This window comes from Amblyomma mixtum, chromosome 7 (assembly GCF_055824585.1).
Source record: "Amblyomma mixtum isolate Tamu chromosome 7, ASM5582458v1, whole genome shotgun sequence".
Classification (NCBI taxonomy): domain Eukaryota; kingdom Metazoa; phylum Arthropoda; class Arachnida; order Ixodida; family Ixodidae; genus Amblyomma; species Amblyomma mixtum.
The window spans coordinates 79,013,399-79,036,457 of record NC_143018.1 but is presented as its reverse complement, the minus strand read 5'-3'; the positions used below and the strand labels follow the sequence as shown (position 1 = coordinate 79,036,457).

The following is a 23,059-nucleotide window of genomic DNA, read 5'->3' as shown; positions in this document are numbered from 1 at the left end:
TTTTACACCGTTTTTCTCACTGTTTAAGAATAAGTTGCAGTGCATCATATAGCCTCACTTTGGTTATGAAAGCGGCCACCGCCAGAAATACCAATACCATTTGATTTCTGTTTTCTAGCATATAAAAAGCGCTATTTTCAGTGAAAGCAAACAGGAAAACTTAAATTTTTGTGATTTCTGGGGTTCAACGTCCCGAAGTGATACTCCATTTCATATATGAGGTGCAACGCTGTGAAAGGTACGGAATTAGTCCACATGAAAAAATAGAGCCATGTTACTCCACGCTTCTTCTGAGCCTGAGGGGTCTAAGACACGAGAAAGAGACAGCATTTCGTCAGCAGTAAGAGTGCACTTAATCAGGTTCATGACGAATTTGTCATGTATCATGCCTGAAGGCAAAGCATTTATTACTTTTCGCTCCCCACAAGGAACACAACACTTTTCGATTGCGGATGTAGAGAGTGCAAATATAAGCTCTAGCTTTGGCAGCGTTGCACAAGATGTATGAAACGGAGTATATAGGTGCGAGGTCTATCAATTTACATTCTCCTATTACATAATTCTTTGGAATCATGTCAATTGCGCATCACTTCAAGTAGTTATGCTGCAAACCTAATATTAACATCAATTCATTTTAATGCAGCTTCGTGTGCTCAATACTATAATGTCTGCATTCTGTTTTAGACTGTCTGTTTTAGACTGTCTGTTTTAGACTGTCAAATAGTAAACAACTTTGATGGGAACGGGAGGGTCTTTGGAGGCGCAGCTGCGGCCCTGTCAGCATCATTTGTGTGGCCCTGAAAAGGGCCGTTATCTTCAAAGCTGACGCTTTCCACAGGTGAGGTTGTAGGAGATGATGCACTCAACACCAATGGCTGCAGTGTTGTGCAGCTGAACACAAGGCTGGAGGTCCATTCTCTGCTTATTTCAATGGAAGCACAATAGATGGAGATATTGTCACGAATATTACACGGCACACCGTTAGATACACAAGAACTGTTCCAGTCTGCCGAGCGGTCACCAGCAAGCAGGCGAAGCACTTCTTCTTCCTCGTCACAAGCGAGCTGGCGGAGCCCTTCTTCTTCGTCTACTTCTAAGCTGTATCATTGCTCCCTCCTCTGCAGCATCGCCTCGATGCGGGCTGCTTTCATAGAGGGGAAAATGGGTTGGACACGGAAAGTTAAACACAGCTATCACGACACAGAACCGGTGGCACTCAAAGTACAATCAGCAGGACAGTCGTAGTACGGCTTCATACGAACGACGTGCACTACATCCGGATGCGGTGGTCTGCGCGATGGGCGGCCTGGGGTTGTCGGTGAAACTTCGTACGTCACGTCGCTAATGCGGCGAAGAACTCGGTAAGGTCCGAAGTATCGGCGCAGTAATTTTTCGGACAACCCACGGCGACGAACTGGTGTCCAAACCCACACATGGTCGCCTGGTTTGTACGTAACAAATCGCCGTCCGAGATTGTAGCGGTCAGCGTCGACGTGCTGTTGACGGTGTATTCGCTGCCTGGCCAGTTGACGTGCTTCTTCAGCCCGCTGAACGAAAGTGGCGACGTCAAGATCTGGCTCTAGGTCACACTGAGGGTCGACGGGCAACATGGCATCCAAAGAAGTAACAACTGGACGACCGAAGACAAGCTGGAAGGGCGTGAGCCGCGTTGTCTCCTGCAGGGCCGTATTGTAAGCGAACGTTACGTATGGGAGAATTTGGTCCCACGTTTTATGCTCCACATCCACATACATGGAGAGCATGTCGGCCAGGGTTCTGTTAAGGCGCTCCACCAAACCATTTGTCTGTGGGTGGTACGCTGTTGTACGCCTATGGCTGGTGTGGGTCAGATCTAGGACTGCCTTAGTCAAGCGGGCCGTGAAAGCAGCTCCACGGTCAGTAATGATAACCGCCAGAGCCCCATGACGCAGCACGATGTTGTGTACAAAAAACGTAGCTACTTCGACAGCTGTTCCGTTTGCAAGCGCCGTTGTCTCAGCGTACCGCGTCAAATAATCCGTCGCGACAGCAATCCAACGTTTTCCAGTGGATGACTTCGGGAAAGGGCCGAGTAGGTCCATTCCCACTTGTTGGAAAGGTGTCTTCGGAGGCGCTATGGGATGAAGAAATCCTGCGGGTTTTAAGGGAGGAGACTTACGGCGCTGGCAGTCGCGACAGGTTTTGACGTATGTCCGCACTGATGGAAGTAATCTGGGCCAGTAGTACCTCTGCCGAATCCTCGCTAAGGTACGACTGACCCCCAGGTGGCCGGCAGATGGTTCGTCGTAGCAAGCGCTCAAGATATCAGGTCACAACTGGGACGGGACTACGAGCAGAAATGTTGCGGTGTTGCTCTCAAAGTTGCGCTTGTAGAGGACGCCGTTCTGCAGAGTGAAAGATTTGAGCCCACGAAGAAAAACACGAGGAACGCGGGGACCATCGGCGCCTTCCAGGTACGCGATGAGCGGTGCTAACTCTGGGTCCTCCCTTTGAAGCTGCGCCATATCGGTTGCGCTAACAGCACCAAGGAAAGAGAAGTCTTCAGTGATTTCCGGGGAAGCCAGGTCCACTGGCGCGCGTGTTAAACAATCCGCATCTTGGTGCTTCCGCCCCGACTTGTACACGACCGTTACGTCGTACTCCTGCAAACGGAGGCTCCACCTCGCCAACCGCCCAGATGGATCTTTTAGGCTGGCCAGCCAGCATAACGAGTGGTGATCGCTGACAACGCGAAAGGGTCTTCCGTAAAGGTATGGGCGGAACTTACTGATGGCCCAAACTACCGCAAGACATTCTTTCTCAGTCGTTGAATAGTTGCATTCCGAGCGCGAAAGTGTACGGCTTGCGTAAGCGATGACTCGTTCGGCGCCATCCTGCCACTGTACCAGGACCGCCCCAAGGCCTACGTTGCTAGCATCAGTGTGTATGTCGGTTGCTGCGGCGTCATCGAAATGGGCGAGTATCGGTGGACGTTGCAGGCGTTGTCGGAGCTCCACGAAAGCATCCTCTTGGTCGCTTCCCCACAAGAAGGGTGTGTCGTCTCTGGTCAGCGCTGTTAAGGGTTCAGCTATTTTGGAAAAATCTTGGACGAATCGTCGATAGTAAGAGCACAGTCCCAAAAAACGTCGAAGAGTCTTTTTGTCAGTGGGACGCAGGAAACTGGAGACAGCAGCGGTCTTGTCGGGATCTGGGAGTACACCGCGCGCGCTGACAACATAGCCAAGGAAATGAAGCTTCTCAAAACCGAAATAGCATTTCTCAGGCTTGATCGTAAGTTGCGCACATTGGAGCGCCCGGAGCACTGTGCGCAGCCGCTCCAAGTGTTGCCCGAAGGTGGGCGAGAAAATGACGACATAATCCGGGTATACGAGGCACGTCTGCCACTTGAGCCCAGATAAGACAGTGTCCATCATGCGCTCGCTGTTCCAGCGTCTTCTCCATAGTTGCCGCCTCGGTGAGGAACTCTGCCACAGTGCTTGGTGGGCTGCGCACGAGTCCTGCGAAGAGCTCTTGCTTGACACCCCGCATGAGGTGGCGAAGCTTCTTGTCTTCTGTCATGTTGGGATCCGCGCGCTTAAAAAGGCGAGTCATGTCCTCGCAGTACATGCGTACACTCTCGTTGTGGCGCTGGTTGCGTGAGTGTAACGCAGCTTCTGCTCACTCTCGACGGTCTGCATTCGGAAAGGTGGCTTTAAGATTGCGGCAGAAAGCTTCCCTGGACGTAAACGAAGCTTCATGGTTTTCGAACCATGTCCGAGCCGACTCTTCAAGTGCAAAATAGACATTGTGGAGCTTATGATTGTCACTCCAGCCGTTGTAACGGGCAACCCGTTCGAAGATCTCGAGCCAATCCTCGGCGTCCTCGAACACGTCGCCATGAAACAACGGGGGTGTTCGTGGCTGATGACAGAGGATGTGCGCCGGGAGCGTGGTCTCAGTTGCCATGGCAGCTGGTGCCTCCGAAGGCCGGGGTTGCGTCGCCCTGGTTGTAGCCGGAAGGAGTCCGAATTCAGGGGACGCTCCACGGAGGCGGCGGCCGCGGCGCTGGTGAACTGGGGTGAGATCCGTATTGGTCGGTAGCCTACGCGGGTCTGGAAGCGTAACCCGCACCTCCACCAGATTTGTCACGAATATTAGACGGCACACCGTTAGATACACAAGAACTGGTCCAGTCTGCCGAGCGGTCACCAGCAAGCAGGCGAAGCACTTCTTCTTCCTCGTCACCAGCGAGCTGGCGGAGCACTTCTTCTTCGTCCACTTCTAAGCTGTATCATTATATCAGGTTGCTCCCTCTTCATACAGGCACATATTTCTTCATGCTGAAATAGCAATCTGATCTGTCACAGTGGCTCAGGTGGCCAAGGACATGAGTCCAATCCTGGTTGCTTTTTGATGGAGGTGAAAAGCAAGGCGGCCATCTACTGTGCGATGTCAGTGCACATTAAAGATCCCCAGGAGGTCGAAATTTCTGAAGCCTTGCAGCGACGTCCCTCTTAGCCCGAGTTGCTTTCCAATGTTAAACCAGACCAACAGCACTCAGATTTCACTCACAGTGGAGTAGAGGAAAAATAACGTGCCCTCGCTTGTAATTAAGCTTCAGGCATCGAACTTGGTCTTTCATACTTGAGAGAGGCCACATCTTAGCTTCTTCCCCAAGACCACTGTAACGCCTTATATTGAGCCTTGAGCTCTCGATTGGTGTCTTAAAGAAATCTCTGCCATTTGGCAAGATGCCAGCCTTGACACTTTCTTTGTAGACAGCAACAATGACAACAGCAGAGTTGTCTACTAAAAAGCAGTCTCCCACTTTCACGTGTTGCTCAACTCTTGCACTGATCATTGTACACTGCCTTGCTTCCGACATCCTGCGGCTCAGCTGTGCTAGTGGCTTGTTGGTAGTGCGGAGCATTTTTTTTACCTTTCCCAAATAGCTTTCAAAGGGAAATGCGCTGAATTGGTCAACAGGGCCATGGTCTAGGCACTGCTCCGCCAGGTGCACCAAGCTGTGAACGTTGTACACCAGCTGTTTTGCGCCATACAACCTGCCAAACTCCTGAACAAAATACCTGAGCAGGTCCCGGGCAAAACTGTTCCAAGCTACATGGTGCTCAGGGGAGGCAAGTATTCTTAAAGCCACGTGGAGCTGAAGAAAATGCTTATACTTTTCTTCAGTCAGGAGAGACTTCAGAACTACAGGCCCCAGATACAATAAAAACGTCCGAAACTCGGTTGCTTTCCAACGGTCCAGTTCCTCAGTTCCTCTGGGTTTTCGCTGGAAACAACTGGGAAAAGCTGTGGCCGCTTCTCGCAGCCTGTTGTTGAGCTGGCCCCGTTCCTGTCTGCTAAGTCGAGCAGCATGGCCCGGGGAGACCCAGTTTCTCAGTAGCCGCCGCATTACTCCCAGGCAGACCAGGTGCATGTATTCGGTGGGAAAGCATGCCACCATGTCAATATCCAAGTTAGTGAATGGTGAAACACCAGTGTGGTGCCGCTGATCTTCCTGAGAGCGGAATGATTGATCACTTCGTTGAGGCGCGTGGAGGTCTGGAAATGTGAGTCTGTTCTCCACATAGCGGCCCTTTTGGCTGCACCTTTCACAAGCATGATAGCCTGCATGCCCAGTTATTGCTTTCACGAAACTTCTTGCCGGGGCATCGCAGATCACAGCAGTCAGTGTGACAGCAACGCAAGTTCCCTTTAATACCAAACCGTTACTGCTGAGGCTGTGTACTTCTTTTAAAAAGGGGGAAAGAAATTCCTGGAGGCACGGTGGCTTCCCTGTGCCGCAGTACACGCTCACCATAAATGGTGCCGAATTTCTGAGGTTCGTAACTCGGCAAAGTATTGGCCACAAACCAGTTTGGCTACTCTTGTGCAAAGGCAGGCCATCAATGTTGGCTTGCAGCCTAATGTTCTCGGGCACAGGCCCTTGCCCGACTGCTTGCTGAATGCCTTCAGCAAGGCCGAAATGAGCAAAAGTGCCGCTGTGCTCAAGTAGCGCTTTTCGCTGTGTCCGCATTACTGTCCTCGCGTCTTTTGGGAGCTCCTCAATCCCACGACGACGACAGAAGTCAAGCATATCATTGAGGCAAGCATGCGTCATGTTGTGCTTGCTAGCTATGAGCGCCAACTCCTCAGTCGCCGAGAGACTGTGAGTAAAATGCTCACGAGGCTCACCCACGTTCTGAGCCACTGTGGGTGACACATTCTCATCATCTGATTCTTCTGAGCTTGTGGCATTACTTGAACGGTCTGAAACTGCATCATGACTCGAATGATCTGAGGCTGCAGCATCACTTAACCTGCTGCCTGTGCACGATGAGCTGCTCCCTGGTGACGCACGATCAGACTCGTGCACAAACGGTAACGGCGGGTCAGCAGGTGGCGACGGAACAACTCGCCCGCTTCCACTGGAGCACGCGTCTTCAGCGCACACTTCGCTTCTGCGTCGCGTGGTTGCTTCAGACGGTAGCAAGAGTTGGGGGGTGCGTACGTCGACTGATGTTTCGGTGTGCGATCGTTTCCTGCCGCCTTGATCCAAGCTTGAAGACGCAGATGCGACCGGCCGTTGTGAAATACCGAGATCTTGCAAGATCTCACGGTATTCTTTTTCAACGATACGGTACTTGCGTTGCTTTGCATGCATGGCGAAATGCAGAAGCTTTGCGGTGAAAGACGAGGACCGCAACAGCTGCACAAAGGGACAGCAGACAGGCAGTACGACCAACACCTCCACACCACAAAAGAAAAACGGCGAGCACTCGCGGCTTGGCTCGCGGGCAGGGTTGCCGTTGGGAACATTTTAAAAGGAGCCAAAACTTGAGCTGAAAGTAGTCAAAAGTAGCCATGCCATTGTAAAATAAGATGTTTAGCTTATTAATAAATTGAAGTGTAACAAAGTTAATAAAAATTATTCTTGGCGGTGTTGTCAAAACTAAGCTTCAAAGAAATTTTCCGAAACTAAACGTGTATTTATCCACCGCTTTACGCATAAACGTAGACATCCGCTCTCGCTCCCACGTGCGTTCCAAGCCAATCCCAATCCATAGCTTGTGGTCATTTCGTTTGGAAGCATCATGTCTATAGTGTCATGTCCATGGGGAGCATGGAGGAAAAAAAACTTTTTTTTTTTTTTCCCTCCATGCTTGGAAGTATAAAGCCGGTCGTGGGACGTTTTCTGGTCCCTTCTACCCTTCTAGCCACCATAGACGTTTGGCAGCAAAGCGCGCGCTTGTGAATTTTTATTTCTTCAAGCTTTTTCAAGTTTGGTGGCGGCACGCGTGAGTCACCGAGGGGAACCAGAAGGCACTGCTTGCGTAAGTATACATTCTGTCCTTTTTTCCCTTTCGTGTTAGTTGTCAGCTAATATTTACTTGTGAACTTGTCAAGAGTGAGGACAATGAGCACGCCTCGTGTGTCGGCCCTTTATCTAACTTGTCTGTAGGCATCTGTCAGCAGTTGTCTTTTGATTAACTCAGCGGCGCATTGCAAGGTGTAACTGCGTGTAAGGGTTGAGGTAATATGAAGTAACACACACGTACACGAAGGGAAGCGCTTTTAACTGTCGTGTGTGTTTGTGTGTTCCTTCATCAGGGTGAACGCACTATCCCGGCAAATCTTGTCACCGAGGGGAACCAGAAGGCACTGCTTGCGTAAGTATACATTTTGTCCTTTTTTCCCTTTCATGTTAGTTGTCAGCTAATATTTACTTGTGAACTTGTCATGAGTGAGGACAATGAGCACGCCTCGTGTGTCGGCCCTTTATCTAACTTGTCTGTAGGCATCTGTCAGCAGTTGTCTTTTGATTAACTCAGCGGCGCATTGCAAGGTGTATACCTGCTTGTAAGGGTTGGGGTAATATGAAGTAACACACACGTACACGAAAGGAAGCGCTTTTAAATGTCGTGTGTGTTTGTGTGTTCCTTCATCAGGGTGAACGCACTATCCCAGCAAATCTTGTTGGCGCATTGCTTCTTAGAGGGTTTGTTTCTCACGGCACATCGTACATTTATGTACGTGTATAGATATTATGATCATGATCGCAATGACAGTCGTCACGTGGTTACGGCGCTTGGCTGCCGACTCGAAATACGCGGGTTCGATCCCGGCTGCGGCGGTCGAATTTCGATGGAGGCGAAATTCTAGAGGCCCGTGTACTGTGCGATGTCAGTGCACGTTAAAGAACCCCAGGTGGTCGAAATTTCCGGAGCCGTTCTCTGCGGCGCCCCCCATGACCAACCAGTTGCCACGTGCGATGCAGTTGAGTGTTTTTCATCGCCAATTTTTGCTTTTGTGAGGCTAATCGCTTGGTTCAGGCATGCATGTCAGACGTCATAGAGTCGCAGCCTGCATGCCTTGTGCTTGATTGACAAATGCTTCCATGGCAGTGTTGACATTGTTGCGTTGCGAGTCTCCGTGCGATGAGAGAAATGTGACAAGAACAGGATGAATGAACACAATTCTTCTGTACTGCCAGAAGTAATGCTGCTCCTGCCAGTGATCGGTTACAGAAAAAAAATTGAGAGTACTTTTTATTTATGTGTGTCCCTTCCCGCTACTGAGAGCCTTGTATTACAAAGTCTAAGATCAGTGTGACTCTACATATAGCGAGTGCTAGTTTCGAGCTCGCTAATTGAACGCGCTTGTTTTCTCTCTTCCACATTTGGTCATTTCTTGCGTTTTACTGGTTTCTTTTTTCATCATCCTGGTAGACTGCACTCAGTTTGATGTTCAATGCAGTGAAGTTGCACGCCACTATTGCTGGCTGTTACTTGGTTCACCTGACAGCAGGCACAGAAATATTGTTTAAATAAGTCCCAAATTGCAGGCGCTCGTGACACTTGTAACTCTCAACTTTCAGTTCATTTCAGTTGCGAAGTAGAACGAGATGGTTGTAAGTGTACGTGTCAGTTGTCATGGTAGTGTGAAGTTTTCGGCACCCAAACAGGCAAGTGCCAGTAGAGTATGGCGCAGACAGTGTCTGGTAAAAATCCTTGTTTCCCCAGTAATTTTTTGTCGTGTTTCCTCTGTGCAGCATGGCAAAACCATTCGCCGTGGTTAAATTTCCACTTGAGGATGACTGCTGTGCAGTCATTCCTGTCAAATGGCTGACAGAAACAAAAGAGGAATGCTACTGGCCTGTGGCCAGGAGCTCGGAAGTAACGCGGCTCGCGAAAGCTGAGGCCGAGCCAGCTCTCGGAGGGGAGTGGATGCGCTGCCCAGTGGTCGTTGTTACCACTTGCCGTAAGTAGTCTTATTGCAGACATAATGATGGTAACTTCATCAGCGATTGTAAAGGCCTCTTTGCTAGATTCTGTGAGTCTGCACCTCTGCATGGCTAAATTACGACTAAGAAGTCATGTTGATAGGCACCGCTTAGGCAGCTGTCAAAAAGAGGAGCAGAATGAACTGTTAGCTATTGCACTTGTAAGCTGATGAACTACTTCTGAAACTCATTAGTGCCTTGTTTTTGAAGACCTGTAGTTCCCAGAATTAGTGCTGCACTCATTATGCTTAATAAGATTTAGTACAGAAAGGTTTAGTATGGTAATTTTTTTTTTGCACTATGAAACATTGTTTCGGCACACAAAAAGCACAGACGAGGAAAGAGTACACAATACAAATGCCAGACATCAATTGATGCTTTGCGTTGTGTGCTCTTTCCTCATCCATGTTTTTTGTGCACTGAGACAGTGTTTCATAATGCAAATTCAGAACCAACTCATCCAGCTGTTTACATTTAGTTCAGTTTGAATTGTAAGCCTGTCGCAGTGGCTGAGTGGTCCATGCTGCTGAGCTGAGGGCCCAGGTTACATCCTGTCTGTGGTGAAATGGAGCAGTGCAGAATGCGCTTGTGCTCTGTAATAATATCAGTGCATGTTAAACAACCCCATGTGGTCTAAATTAATCTGGAGTCTTCTTCTACGTCATTCTTCATAGCTTAAAGGTGTTAAATCTTAGAAATCAGAATCACACTTTTAATTGCAAATAAAACAATGCCTCTGCCACATGAGTGTTTCACAGGCTTTCAAACTGATGGTCTGTTGGCCTGAGTGCTGCTATACAGGCAGCTGAACGGGCATCAAGTCAGCAAAGCAGCCCAGAACAGCGTTTACATGCAGTAGTGCTGTGCACTCTCAAATGGCAGTGTTGTGGTTAGGTGCTGAGGAATGAAGCCACAGCAGTATTATTAGTGAAATTGGAAAAAAAATCCCGGTGCACTTGAAGGGGCTATGACAGGGTCATTCGAGATATTGGTAAATTGGTTTTTGAGGAAAGGCAGTTTTGCGCTTCTGGGAATAATATGAAAGTCTGATTCTACTCCTGGAAGTATTAGTACGTGGGGCGCTTTATTTTAAAAAAAATGCGATAGAAATCGTGATCGGGAAGCTGTTCCCACTGAGAGTGGCCACCATACTGAACTGCTCATGTGATGTCACAATGGATGGCAGAGTGTCATCTGCAATGCAGGCTACACTGTCAAAGGACATGTCTCCTTCCTTTTGTGCATAAATGAAGTAGTGGTCCTCCCTCATGCGGGAGTGTCATGAACGTGTTACTCTGCTAAAATGATAAACTTAATGTATGTTTTTATTGGCATAGTTAAGGCATGGTTGCACTCGGTGGGCTGGGCGGTATAGGCCTTAGCTGATTGATGCACCAATCTTTCACATTATACCAGTGACGATACCAGCGCAACCAGTGATCGCCTAAAGCCTGCGACCGATGAAACCATCCGGCGGATGGTCACTCGATCTGTCTTCGGCAGACCAGAGGCTGAGCCGAAGCTTCACGTTCAATGAGGCAATGACCTGAATAGGTGCACTTGTCTGTACCTGAAACAAAACAAGCGGCTATACTTTATATGTTCATACTTCAACACTGATCAGCTATCAGCTTTGTCAGAAATTTCAGCCAACACCGGCCCGCTGGCCCGTTCCCGCGATGAGTATGCCTAGCGAGTCTGCAGGTTTCAGGCCTGCAATTTCAGCTATAGTGGAGAGCACATTCACAATTTTTGGCAGTCGCATGTGGCCGTCTAGTATGGTTCCTGCAATACTACCCCCAAATCGACGACAGCTTACATCACAGGACGCATGCACATTGAGCAAGTAGCGACAATGTGACTTTGTCTGGTGATTAATGCTGAAGGCAGCTGTCGGCGCTGCTTGTGGACAACAAATTTGGAGCCTTTATTTAATGCAAATGGTCACCAAGCATGCTTCTGGATTAAACAATTTAAAATTAAGTACTGGTCATGTCGAATAAAGCATGCACATGTAATTAGCGGGAAGTGGAGATCCTCTAATATCCCAATGTGGGAAGTCACATCCTTGACGCTTCTTGCAGCACTGTGACAGTGTGTGAACAAATAAAGCTACAACTGGTGAGAAACCGAAGGGAACATTTTTGGTAATGTGAACTTACCTTGCGTCTCATCCTGTACAAATGAGCAATATACAGCCACTTGTACGCTAGCTTTGTAAACAAACACGATGGGGTGTACGTACTTGCAATTTACGAATCGGTGCATTCCTGCAGGAATCTTGAAGCGCTCATTAATTGTATACACGAGTGATTTGCTTAACAAGCACTGAGAAAAGCGAGTGGAACCTCGGGAGCCTGTCACTGCCGCACAATCGGCCGTGAGTGAAGTGAAATGGAGACAGCAGTGGCTGTTGGTCAGTGTGGGCAGTGAAGCTTTTGGATCGCTTCGGGGTCTACCGTGGCAGGACTGGGGTGGCAGCGCCGCGTGCTTTCGTGTGCCGGCCATCATTTCCCATGCTCTGGTAATGGCCACACTGACCATGGTTTTACAAAAGGGCTTTACCAGCCGAAAAAAATTAGTGTGTTTGACTAACATGTGCGCACACACATGCAGCTTCTCGAGCATCGGCACAGAAACAGCCTTATTTGGGATCGTAGGAGGTTTTGAGTTATTATTGCAGGTCAGTTGCATTGTCTTGAAAGGCACTGCCATTTTAGGTGATTCAGCAAGGCGGAAATTTGGGCGAGTTGGTAAGTATTCATGATATTGTACACAGCGCCACAAGAACGGGAAAAACGAAAGACGAAAGAGTAACACAGCGCTTGTTTGTGTTACTCTTTCGTCTTTCGTTTCTTCCCGTTCTTGTGGCGCTGTGTACAATATCATGTTCTAGGTGATTTGCTGTCGCAGTTTGTAGTGCTCTGGCAATACTAATACCGCTGGTGTTTGTCTTCTGCAATGCCGAGTATGAAAGTAATGCACTTTAAACCAGACTGACACAATTTTTAAATCATTGTAGAAGCTAAAGTTTGGTACTTGCATTAAAATTTGGGAGGGTAATCTTTGTTCACGTTTTTCTACTGTGAACATATCATGCATGAGAGCATGCTTTGGTGCCGCTCGAGACAATGCTAGCAACCTTGTACAATGCTCGAGGGCCCTTGAAATCTCGCTAAAGAGTTCCACACTGCTTTGACTCGATAGACTGTATACTCAATGCCCATTAAAACTGCCTTTGTAGCAGCGTGAGGTGATAGACTATCAATTTGAGAGCCTTCGAAATGCCCGTCTGACAGGGATGTAAGATGCCTGTGTCATTGCCACACTGCACCTTGGCCTTATATATGCTGTTTGCTACCTGGAAATTGCAAATGCCAGAAAGCAAGCATATTTAAACTACGTGCATAATGGCGTGACTTGCAGTGTGACCTGGTTGTCCTGGAATGTGCCAAATAATTGGTTGGAATACAAAACACAGTGAACTGCGATATAAAATGAGCTGGAGCATTTCCTTGTCTATCCTAACAATCGGGCTGCTCTAAGATGTTCATGCTGAACTACCAGCACGATACACTCACAGTATTTTCCTGTGTGTGTGTAGTGTGGTGTCAGTGGATCCCAGCAATGTGAGAAATGTTGTTTTATTTCATATGAAGTAGAATTTTCATGTAGATTGCTCAAGAGTTTGGTTTTTGATTTGTAATCTTTGCAGGATCCTACAAGAGCGCCGAGAAAAAGGTTCGGCGCTACGAATTGACTTCGGCCCTAGAAAGCTCGGCAGTTTCTGGTAATTAAAATTCTCATATTTCTTTATTAATGAGAAATTATTTTGCATACTCAACAAGACATTCATGTGCAATTCTTTTTTAGGAAATGAGGGCCACAACGATGTACAGCTGCCGTCACCGCGTAAGACATGCATTCTCATTTGTTAAGCCGCGAATTCTCATTTGTTAAGCCGCTGCGGTGGCTCAGTGGTTACGGCGCTCGGCTGCTGACCTGAAAGACGCGGGTTTGATCCCGACCGCGGCGGTCGAATTTCTTTGGAGGAGAAATTCTAGAGGCCCGTGTACTGTGCGATGTCAGTGCACGTTAAAGAACCCCAGGTGGTCGAAATTTCGGGAGCCCTTCACTACGGCGTCCCTCACAGCCTGAGCCGCCTTTGGATGTTAACCGCCTTAAAACTAAAACACCATTTCTCATTTCTATTTAATGTAAGGTCGACATTGTGTTAGTTTTGATTGGGGATTTATGGTAGTATGCTTGCAAAATCTGGGAAAAAAACTCCACCGTAGCTAATGGCACTTGCAGAGAAATAGAACGTGCTCAGACTTGGCATCAGCTTTTTACATTTGCCATGCTCTCAGATCAGCAGTGAATCTGCCAGTAACCATTTCGTGGCAAACTCTCTTACCCACGTTAACAGTACTGCGAACAGGTTTCTATTCACATTCCGTTCTCTGTTTTTGGTTTCGCCATGACAGTTTCTTTTGTGTCCTTAAACGTACCAATGCACCATGCTGGTGCATGAGAAATGGAATTATTGAAGTACTATAGACACATATTTAAAAAATTGAAAACTGATTTTTCAGGAAAGAAATTGGTGCAGTAATTCTCTCGCATTTCGGTGGACATTCATAAGAGAAGGGATAAAGGAGGGAGTGTGAGAAGAAAGGAAGAAAGAGGTGCCGCAGCGCCCTGGGGTAATTTCAGCCGACTGGGGATCTTTAACATGTACTGACATCGCACACCACACGGGCGCCTTTTGCATTTCGCCTCCATCGAAACGCGCCGCCGCAGTCGGTTCACATTGTTCTTTTATGTGTCATAGGTATCTGCATGATATGACATTGTTTGTCACGTCAACTACTTGTCATGGAGGTCATGGAGGTGTCGGTTTTGATGGGTTTTGAATTATGAAGTCTTTGTACAGCCTGTGATTGAAACCAAATTAAAATATCTTTTCGGCCAAAGGAAGTGTTACTATTGCCTGGGGGGCATCTCTATATAACCAGTAATTTGTTTCTGTACTTCGTAATTTTGTGTCTATTGTGTTTTAAAAAGATCACCTGTATGCAAAACAGCCTGGCCATGCAACTGTTCTGTCCCTTCTCCAAAAATATCCTGAAGTAGCATTTCTGCATTCAATTAGGATAGAAATGTGACATTGTGGTTGTACACAGTAGTGTGTTCTGTACTTCCTGGATTGCCATCAATGACGCATGTTCATCTTCAGCCCCACCGAATCACGCTGGGGAGAGCGTGCGCGAAAATAGTGCACCACCCAGTGAGCTGGAGGAGTCAACAGCTGGGACTGTTGATGGTGAGATTTTCACTTTGTTTACTTTTGTGCAAAAGGAGAAATGCAAGCCAAACATGGGGACACAGTGAAAGGACAGGACAAATGCTGCTTGTCCCGTCTTTTCACTGTGTTCCTTTCTTTTAATTACACCCCTATTTTGTCTAGTATCAAGTGACACGACAAGATGTATAAGCTAGATCTGCTTTGCCTTAAAGAAAAACAGAGCAAATTTTAAATTTCTCATTGTACCTGCTGCTGCCGAGCAGCAGTCAACAGGCCCAGAAAGATCTAGAGAATATACTTATTTAGGAAGATATTTGCACGGAGTTCTCCTCAGTGGCTCTTGCAATGGTGCTAGGAGCACATTTCTTGTTTCAAACTATGTGCTTTGAAAGGGGTCACTCTGAAAATCATCACATGTATTTCTCAAAAACGATTGTATTGAACTGAAGTGGTACTGAAATTTACAACCTAGTACTTCCATTGCTTTCTCCTCTTGTGATTCATAGTGGACTGGTTGTTGTGTGCCCTTCCCAAGAGCTGTATGTTGTGCTTTTGTTTGGTTCCTTTGGATCCTGTTGCCTCTCTCTGCCTACATCACCACCAGGAAGCCACTCCTACGAATTGCACTCTACACAGTAGTCCCATGTTCTGTGCATGTGTTTCCTTACCAGCATAATTTGGTCGCTTCCAGAGGCACACAGGTCAGCAAGGCCCATATTGTAATTTTTCATTGTCTTCCAAAGTATTTTGAAAGTTTATTGGTTGGAAGTCAATGCAGTGCCTTGGATGCAGCGAAATGTGCTGAAAAAAATTAATTGCAATATCACAAAGCTCCCATAAAGGGTGCTGAAGGAGATAAGCAGCCAATAATAGTGGCATGCTCTGAAGGAGGACCTCTTGCTTAGGAAAGAACTGAACAGCCTAACTGCCTTGTGGAGCACATCAGCTGGCTCCTAGTCTTGTCTTGCCTGCAGCAAAATGGATGCGTGGTAAGAGATAAATGTGACCTTGTTATATTTCTCAACGGTTTGGCACCTCCTGTGCCTAGCAAGAAACGTTTGGTCCACCTCTTGGTTGCATTTCGCTTGTCAGCTAAGGGCTATAATTCCATAAGGGATATCTTTGTTGCACATTTAATGCATTGATTCCTGCCGGCACTTGCAGTTAGAACAGATGTCTACCTCCAGCATTTTGGCCAATGTGGGTGTTGCCGTAAGCAATACTTTCCAAATGGTGCAATGCTATATTAAGGGCACAGGCCTGCTCTGCTTTCTCGCTTCTATTAGCACATGCTTCTCATGACACTGGAAGAATCCATTTGCGACTAACTGCTGCCATCTCTGCCATGGCGCAATAGCAGTGGAAATGCCTAGGAAGCAATGTAAAAATTGGCGAAGCTCATAGACTGAGAAGTCCTTTACACAACAAGGCTGCAGGTTCTGTGCTAGCTATCACTCATAGAGCGGCTCCATTTCACCTAGGTGTTTTTCAGTGCATGGTGACATTTATGGCATTTAAGTTAGGCTAGCAAGGAATAGAACATGAATTAGAAGTGCCTGGGAGGATGAAAATTGGTGGAAGTTTAGGAGCATAGTACAGAGTGTGTTGCTGCCTACTGTTAGGCTCATATTGTTCTTTATTGTACCTCAGTGCGCAAATGATATTATTGCGCCCCGGTTAACCCTGCTCTCACTGAAATTGTTGATTGCTTCAGTTGCAGCTACATTGCTGCGAATCATGCGCCTGGTGCTGGAGGTCCGACAGCAGCAGCGCGACATAATGCAGAGGCTACAAAGGCTGGAAGATCACGTGCTGCTGCGGTCGGACCTCCAGCTGGAGCAAAGGACTCGGCCAGTGTCCCCCTCGCCACCGCCTCCCACCCTTGCACTGCCCGCATTCTCCCCCGAGGATTTGGAAAATGCGGAAGCTGCCGTCCAGGATGACAGCGTGGCTGCTGGACTGGTGATTTAATGTTTCTGATAATTCGTGTCTGGAAAAAATGAATGCCTACTAACGAATTGCATGCATAATGTAATTCCGAGGTTTGTGAAGAAATCTTGAGCTCCAAGAGTATTTGCATGCCGTGCTCTGTGAATAACATGCTCTTCATAGATATAATTCCTACTGTTGTGCTGGAGTGTGCTGTCACAGTGTGTTTTGTTAATGTAAATGTCTTGTTCATGAAAGTTGCTTGCTGATATACACACTGGCTGTTTCAGTGAACATTTTCAGGAATTCCTAAGAATAGGGAGTTCAAAATAGAAGAAATATTTGCAGGCACACACGTACAGTTATAGCAGACACTGTACTGCAAACTTTTTCTAATTGTACAATTAACTGAAACCCACTTATTAACTTTTTAATTGACGCAGTTCAGTGGTTAGTGCCAGTGGGGAGTACGAAGCCATAAACGTAGTCATATCTTTTTTTTAAAATAAAGAAACGCATTTTTTGTAGAAATTCAGGAATTGAGACATTTTTTCCACACGAAACCGAAATTTAGCGCAAGAGGCGCACATGAAGTTCAGTGAAGATGGCGACGTCTGCTGATGACGTGTTGCAGGGCCTACGGTACCAGACTTTAACTGTGTGCTCTACTTTGGTGTGTTGTGCACCTTATTTCGCTCCATTGCTCTAAAAAATAACCCTGCACTTGGCAATGACTATCCTTTTCTTTACACCAAGATGTGGTGTGAAACCATGTATATGAGATGGCACAATACCGCTTGCAGTGCGAACTGGGCACCGTAGCCACTGCAGCGCGTCATCTGCGCTCAATTTCAATTTTGCTTGGAAAAACTAGAATTTCTCAGGTTGCAGGGCTTTTGGAAATCAGTTTTTTGTTTCAAAGGCTGACATTCCATTGCCTTGTATGTCACTTCGAACTCCCCTTTGGCAGTAACCATTGAACTGTGTTAATTAAAAAGTTAATAGGCGAGTTTTAACTAGCTGTATAATTAGGATGCAGTAAATTATGTCCACCACTGCTGAGAGATCGTTCCTCCAAAAAAAAAAAAATTGTTTTCCCATATCGAACTTGCGCTTCTTTAGGAATTTTTGAGAGTGTTCACTGGAACGCCCTGTCGATTCCTTGTGTGGTGAGATTTACTGTTGCAAGCAAAAGTGGTATGCAATGCCCAGCCGGTGGCAGAGCTTGCAAAAACTGCATCACGTGTCGGGACAGCTGTTAGGGGACTCTCTTTATCTGCTCTTTGGCTCCTATCAATTTGTTGGGCTCAGTAGCAGTGCTGAACATGTGGCGCTCGCAATATTGCTTACGGCAAGTGCCAGTTGTCACGTCATGTTTCAGCCACGCAGTGCAAAGAAAATGCCACCTGCGAGACTGATGTCGCATCAGAGCGTTTAGGCGAGAAGGAGCGCTAAACAGCAAACCAAGCTACTGATGCTGGTTCTGTGCGAAGCATTGCACCTGTCACATCTTGTAGTAGCTTGCTATTTGGCGGTGCAGTCACAGGCTTTTTTGGGGCAGTTGCTCTCAGATGGTGTCACTCAATGTCATTCGATTAGTTTTCCAGAGCTCTGCCGGTGGCCGGTCGTTGCATAACAGACTTGGTTCCAACAAATTTTTTTTCTCAGTCAAATATTTCTGTGATTACATTATTGTTTTACATCGATCAACAGCAAAAAAAAATCCCCTATGCTTTTGTTGCCAGTGGCTGCCTTTCTTCGTATGTGTTTCATAACGAGCCCCTCATTTTCCTTACATTTGTCATTTATTGTTGTGCTGTTTTAATTTAGTTCAGCAGTGGACTTTGTAGCTAACATTAGAGATGTTGTAAGGTCTGTTTTACAGGAAGCTGAGCTTTCGGTTAATATAGTGTTGCATGAACTACTGTGAACACAGCTGGAAGTTGGTCCTCTCTCAGCGCGTCTTTAATTTGGGCTAGGTTTCCCAAATAATGGGGCAGCTTTAACCCACCTCTTCCCTGTCTTTTGCTCACATTATGCACATTTCATTACTTAATCTGCTGCCAAAAACAAGCAACATCGTTTAATTAAATGTGGTTGCTAAGCACGCAGCTTTACTCAGGTACTTGGGGATTTAAATAAGCGCCCTTTGTATAGCATTAATTAGACTGCTCAATTTCAGGGTAGTGAGCCCTGCCATGGTGGCTCAGTGGTTAGGGCACTCGACTGCTGAACCCAAAGACTCAGGTTCAAACCCAGCCGTGATGGCCAGTTTTCCATGGAGGCGAAAAGCAGGGCTCCCGTGCGCAGTGTGATGTCAGTGGCGCATGTTAAAGACCCCAGGTGGTCGAAACTTCCGGAGCCCTCCACTATGGGGTCCCTCATCATAGCCTGAGTCACTTTGGAACTTTAAGTTCTACAAACCAAATCAATTTTAGCGTAATGGCTGTGCAGAGAAAACACATCCAGCACATATATCTGCAAAAAGCATTATAGTTATAATACAATAATGTCCAAGATGCAAAGCATAATGGGAAGGAGTTGGCCACCTTTGCTTAATCGCTAAAGTTTCCCTGCTCTTAGTAAACTGGGGAAAAAAAAAATGTCCATATTGGTGGTGGTGCTTTCTGCTGGTAGCAACTAGTCAAGCTATTGTATCATACAGAAATTATGCATTATGATTGTAGGTACTCGCATGGGCTGTTGACAGGTAGTCGCACAATTGTCTTAGCTATTCGATTCTGCTAAACTAAATGAAATTATAATTGATGTTTGTGCCTAATAGCTTGTGCACCTGTGGTGTTTCTTTTCAGCGAAAGCAGCTGGTCCGCCTGGGGGGCAAGGGCCTGAGGGAGGTGGGGTCAAACGTAATGACCGCCATCATGGGGGTGGCTGTGCAAAGGATATACAGCCTCCATGGCCGCAAGGGCAAGCGGTCATTTATTGCCCTCAAGCTATGCAAGGTGGCAACAGGTATGTTGTTGCAGTAACTTTTAATTGAATTTTCAAAGATGAGTGGAAGAACATGCACCAGGTTCTGCTGTGCTTTGTTTTCTTTTCTTCTTTTCATTTGATACTTTACCAGTTTTCTTTTTCATTACAGGTGAATATTTTGTTACTGTTTTTATGGGGGTAGTCATCTGCAGTTTTCATCCATGTGCATCTGAAGATATATGAGTCAGCAGATGCCTTTCAAAGAAAGCCCTCCCACCAGTCACATCCATGGATCGTAGTCGTGCCTGTCATGTCATGGATCGTAGTCGTGCCTTGTATCTGCCAGCCATTTGTGCTCCCATATGTTAGTAGTGCAAAGTGGTCGACCGTGATGTCGCACCAGCTTTATACAGTTGGTTAGAAGAGCTTTCAGGTGGATTTTCTCCGCAAGTTGTATTTGGATACTGTAGTCCTTTTATTTTGGCACGCACTTTGAGTAATAACATGTACTTGTGGCGTTTTCTGTTTTCTCTGTTGCTGAAATAATCTTGATTTCTGTGAATGAGCAAACTTTTTCTGGTGGCCTAAAATGAATGCTTATCTTATGCAGATGCCATCTGCGAGAAGACGGGGGCGGATGTGGTGGAAGCGCAGGGGTTTATTAGGAAGTGGTTGCCAGGGTCGGTGGACCGTGGCGGCGGACGCAAAAGGCGTTTTGCCGAAGCGTTTCTGCCAAGTACCGCTGCCGGCCTGGCAACCACTGCGAGCCCCTGTGCTACAGCCCCCGGCTCAGTGCCCTCCCTTCCCCAAGCGGCCCCCACCTCCCAGAATGCCCTGGCTGCCTCCCAAGGTCCCGCCTCCCGCGCGGCCCTGGCTGCCTCCCAAGGTCCCGCCTCCTGCGCGGCCCTGGCTGCCTCCCAAGGTCCCGCCTCCTGCGCGGCCCTGGCTGCCTCCCAAGGTCCCGCCTCCTGCGCGGCCCTGGCTGCCTCGCAGGACTCGCGCAACCACGCGTCCCCAGCCACGGTGCCCAATACAGTAGACTTTCATTAACTCTTTCAAGCACAGAAGTGGAAGGGTCTCTGCTGGAAGGGTCTCTTTTCATGCTGGAAGGGTCTCTTTATGGCACACATACCTTTATCACTGTTTATCGCTCAAAGTAACGGCACGCTTTTCACTTTCTACTTGCAAAATCACTTTTTGTGGTACTCGGCAAAGCAGTTCTTTCCCTTACGGAGGCACAATGGCACATTCCATGTTTGGCACATCCAAATTGTTCTCAATGGCTGTGCCTTCGTGCTGCAGTTTGCGTATCTGCGCTGTGAGCACCTTGTCGGCTGGTGCCTGGATTCCGCTGTACTGATAGCCAACTCCACAAATGGTTTCGACCTCTTTAGTTGAACAACTTGGTTGTTGGATGACTTCCGCTTTGCTTTAGGGTTCATGCGGGCTTCAGCAGTCATGTGTGAGACCAGGCTCCTCCTAAAGTCTTTCAATGACATCTTTTCCGACCCATCGTGTTCGCGAAAAATTATGTGTGCGTTCACTACACAACAGTCAAGAAGGTGAAAAAAGATCCTGTGCCACCACTTGCGTGATTTGCGATCCAGTGCATATTGCCCTTTCATTTGGTCGAATTTGTCCACAAAGTTCATATTCTTGTTGTAATCTTGGAGTGCGCCATGGCAGCTGACTTTAGTGATTGTCCCATCTTTCTCTTTCCGATTTACTTCAACTTCTTTAGAGGGGTCGTGGAAATTTGACAACAAGTGAACAGTCCGCTTGTCTTTCCATTTCATGCAGCATAGGTTGTCACTGACTGAATAATCAGTTTCTCCCCTTTTCATTCATTTGTCAGGAGTTAGCTTTGGCAGGTGCTTCCTGTTAGCATTCACGGTGCCACAAGCGTATATCCCGGCTTCTGCAAGATCATTCAGCAGGTTGCAACTAGTAAAATAGTTATCGAAAAATATGCGGTGCTGCTTCCCAGCCAAGTCTTCACACAGCGACTTCACAACACGCACACCTAGCTCTTTCTGGACACCGTCGTTAGACCTGCCAGTGTAAATCTCAAATTTGAGATTGTAGCCATTGCTGGCGCATAGCATCCAAACTTTGTAGCCGCGTTTTATTGGTTTCTTCGGCATGTACTGTTTCAAAGAACTTCTTCCTTTGAATTTTATCATTGATTCATCAATGGCCAAGCACTCTGTGGGCTGGTAGCGCTTAGCGAAAGTTCTTGAAAGTTCTGACAAAAGTGGGCATACTTTGTACAACTTGTCAAAGTTGGTATTGCCTCTGTCTGGTTGCAGCGCTTTATCATTTAGGTGGAGGTGGGAAAGGAGCCAGCCGAATAGATTCACTGTCATGACTTTGGAAATGAACGGGTCATTCATGTCAGGTGCACTGCACCAATAATCGCGGTAGCTCGGACTCCTTTTGAGCCCCATCAACAAATTGAGACCGAGGAATGCTCGCATTTCCTTGTTCGTCGTAGGAGTGTAAGGCTTGCTTTCTTGTTGTGCATATAGATTTGTATGAAACACAACATCTTCACTCCACTCAGGCGTCCACAACAGGTCGAAAATACTAAATGGGGTGACATTGTTGATAGCGAGAATATCATCCAGCAGTCCACTATCAGATGAAAATAACAGAGGGGGAGACATTCGATATTTAGTACTCCACACAGGAACCTTGTGAGTTGTCACTGGAGCTTCTTCCATTTCCATATCAGATGCATCGCTATCGCTTTGGATGTCGTTTAGCGTTGCACCTTCATTATCTGGGACGTCATCTCTGATATCTGCTTCCGCGTCATAGTCGGTTTCGCTCGAGGTGTCGCCTCCAGTGAAGCTGTCATCCTCGGATGGAATATCCTCATATTGAACACCTGAAAGGCAGGTTTGAAAGCGAAATTTACATTCATGTTGAATTTGGTTGATAAAATTTAGAGTCCTACCTATAACGCCATTCATGCATGGTGAAAAAAACATTGCCACATGACACCTATCTGCTGCAAAGACTATTTTTGCCTCGCAAGAACAAACATATGCTCATGCACTACATATTGCGCTAAAAAAAAGTTCTATATAAAGTACCTTACCTTTACGCTTGTAAAACATTTTGGGGTCCATCGCGGGAATTGATATGGCGGGTACAAAGGCGCGTTTTTCATAACACTACATTCTTCACAGACAACTCCCGCCATCTGGTGGGTGGTCAGAGAACACTAAAGAAAAAAAGCCAACATATAATTTTTGCAATGAACACCAGGTGGCTGTGCAAAAAAAAAAATTCAGGCATGGTGGTCAGCGTTGCTGACCACCATTTATAGAGTTAATTCAAACTCGAAGGGACCCCAGGATACAATAAAAACAGCAGAGGTGAAGGATCCAGAACAAGTTTATTGGAAATCTATGGCTGACTAGACGGTTTGAAGAAATCATGAATTGTTGATTGCTTCTTCTTTACATGTACATTAAGAACAAAGTTCTCGACTCCAGTAAGAGCAGCCAGTTCTTTTTGAGCATTTTCTGCTGCAGTGAGAAATTTGCGGACCTCGGCAGTGCGGTGGAAGGCCTGTGCTGCTGTCAAAGAGGATTACTCTCCTGATTCCTCTTCAC

At 47.0% G+C, this 23,059-nt stretch overlaps 2 protein-coding genes across 2 annotated transcripts; one reads left to right on the top strand and one right to left on the bottom strand.

Moving 5' to 3' along the window:
• Positions 1 to 4,298: 4,298 nt before the first annotated feature.
• LOC149336585 (uncharacterized) lies at positions 4,299 to 6,739 on the bottom strand. The gene has a single exon (XM_089554735.1). The coding sequence runs from the start codon at positions 6,644 to 6,646 to the stop codon at positions 4,544 to 4,546; it is 2,103 nt and encodes a 700-aa protein (XP_089410861.1). The 5' UTR covers positions 6,647 to 6,739; the 3' UTR covers positions 4,299 to 4,543.
• Positions 6,740 to 7,228: 489 nt separating this feature from the next.
• Positions 7,229 to 20,866, top strand: LOC149336584 (uncharacterized). Its single transcript, XM_089553005.1, has 9 exons — positions 7,229 to 7,316; positions 7,594 to 7,652; positions 9,035 to 9,243; positions 12,981 to 13,055; positions 13,139 to 13,177; positions 14,505 to 14,591; positions 16,288 to 16,535; positions 19,316 to 19,475; positions 20,047 to 20,866. The coding sequence occupies exons 3-9, from the start codon at positions 9,036 to 9,038 to the stop codon at positions 20,484 to 20,486; spliced, it is 1,257 nt and encodes a 418-aa protein (XP_089409131.1). The 5' UTR covers positions 7,229 to 7,316; positions 7,594 to 7,652; position 9,035; the 3' UTR covers positions 20,487 to 20,866.
• The last annotated feature ends 2,193 nt before the right edge of the window (positions 20,867 to 23,059 follow it).

Excerpts from the sequence above, each read along its gene's own strand:
- LOC149336585 (XM_089554735.1), bottom strand. The coding sequence starts at position 6,646 with ATGCATGCAAAGCAACGCAAGTACCGTATCGTTGAAAAAGAATACCGT.
- LOC149336584 (XM_089553005.1), top strand. The coding sequence starts at position 9,036 with ATGGCAAAACCATTCGCCGTGGTTAAATTTCCACTTGAGGATGACTGC. Across the intron at positions 13,178-14,504 it reads TGTACAGCTGCCGTCACCGC|CCCCACCGAATCACGCTGGG; the intron begins GTAAGACATGCA and ends GTTCATCTTCAG. Across the intron at positions 19,476-20,046 it reads GCTATGCAAGGTGGCAACAG|ATGCCATCTGCGAGAAGACG; the intron begins GTATGTTGTTGC and ends TATCTTATGCAG.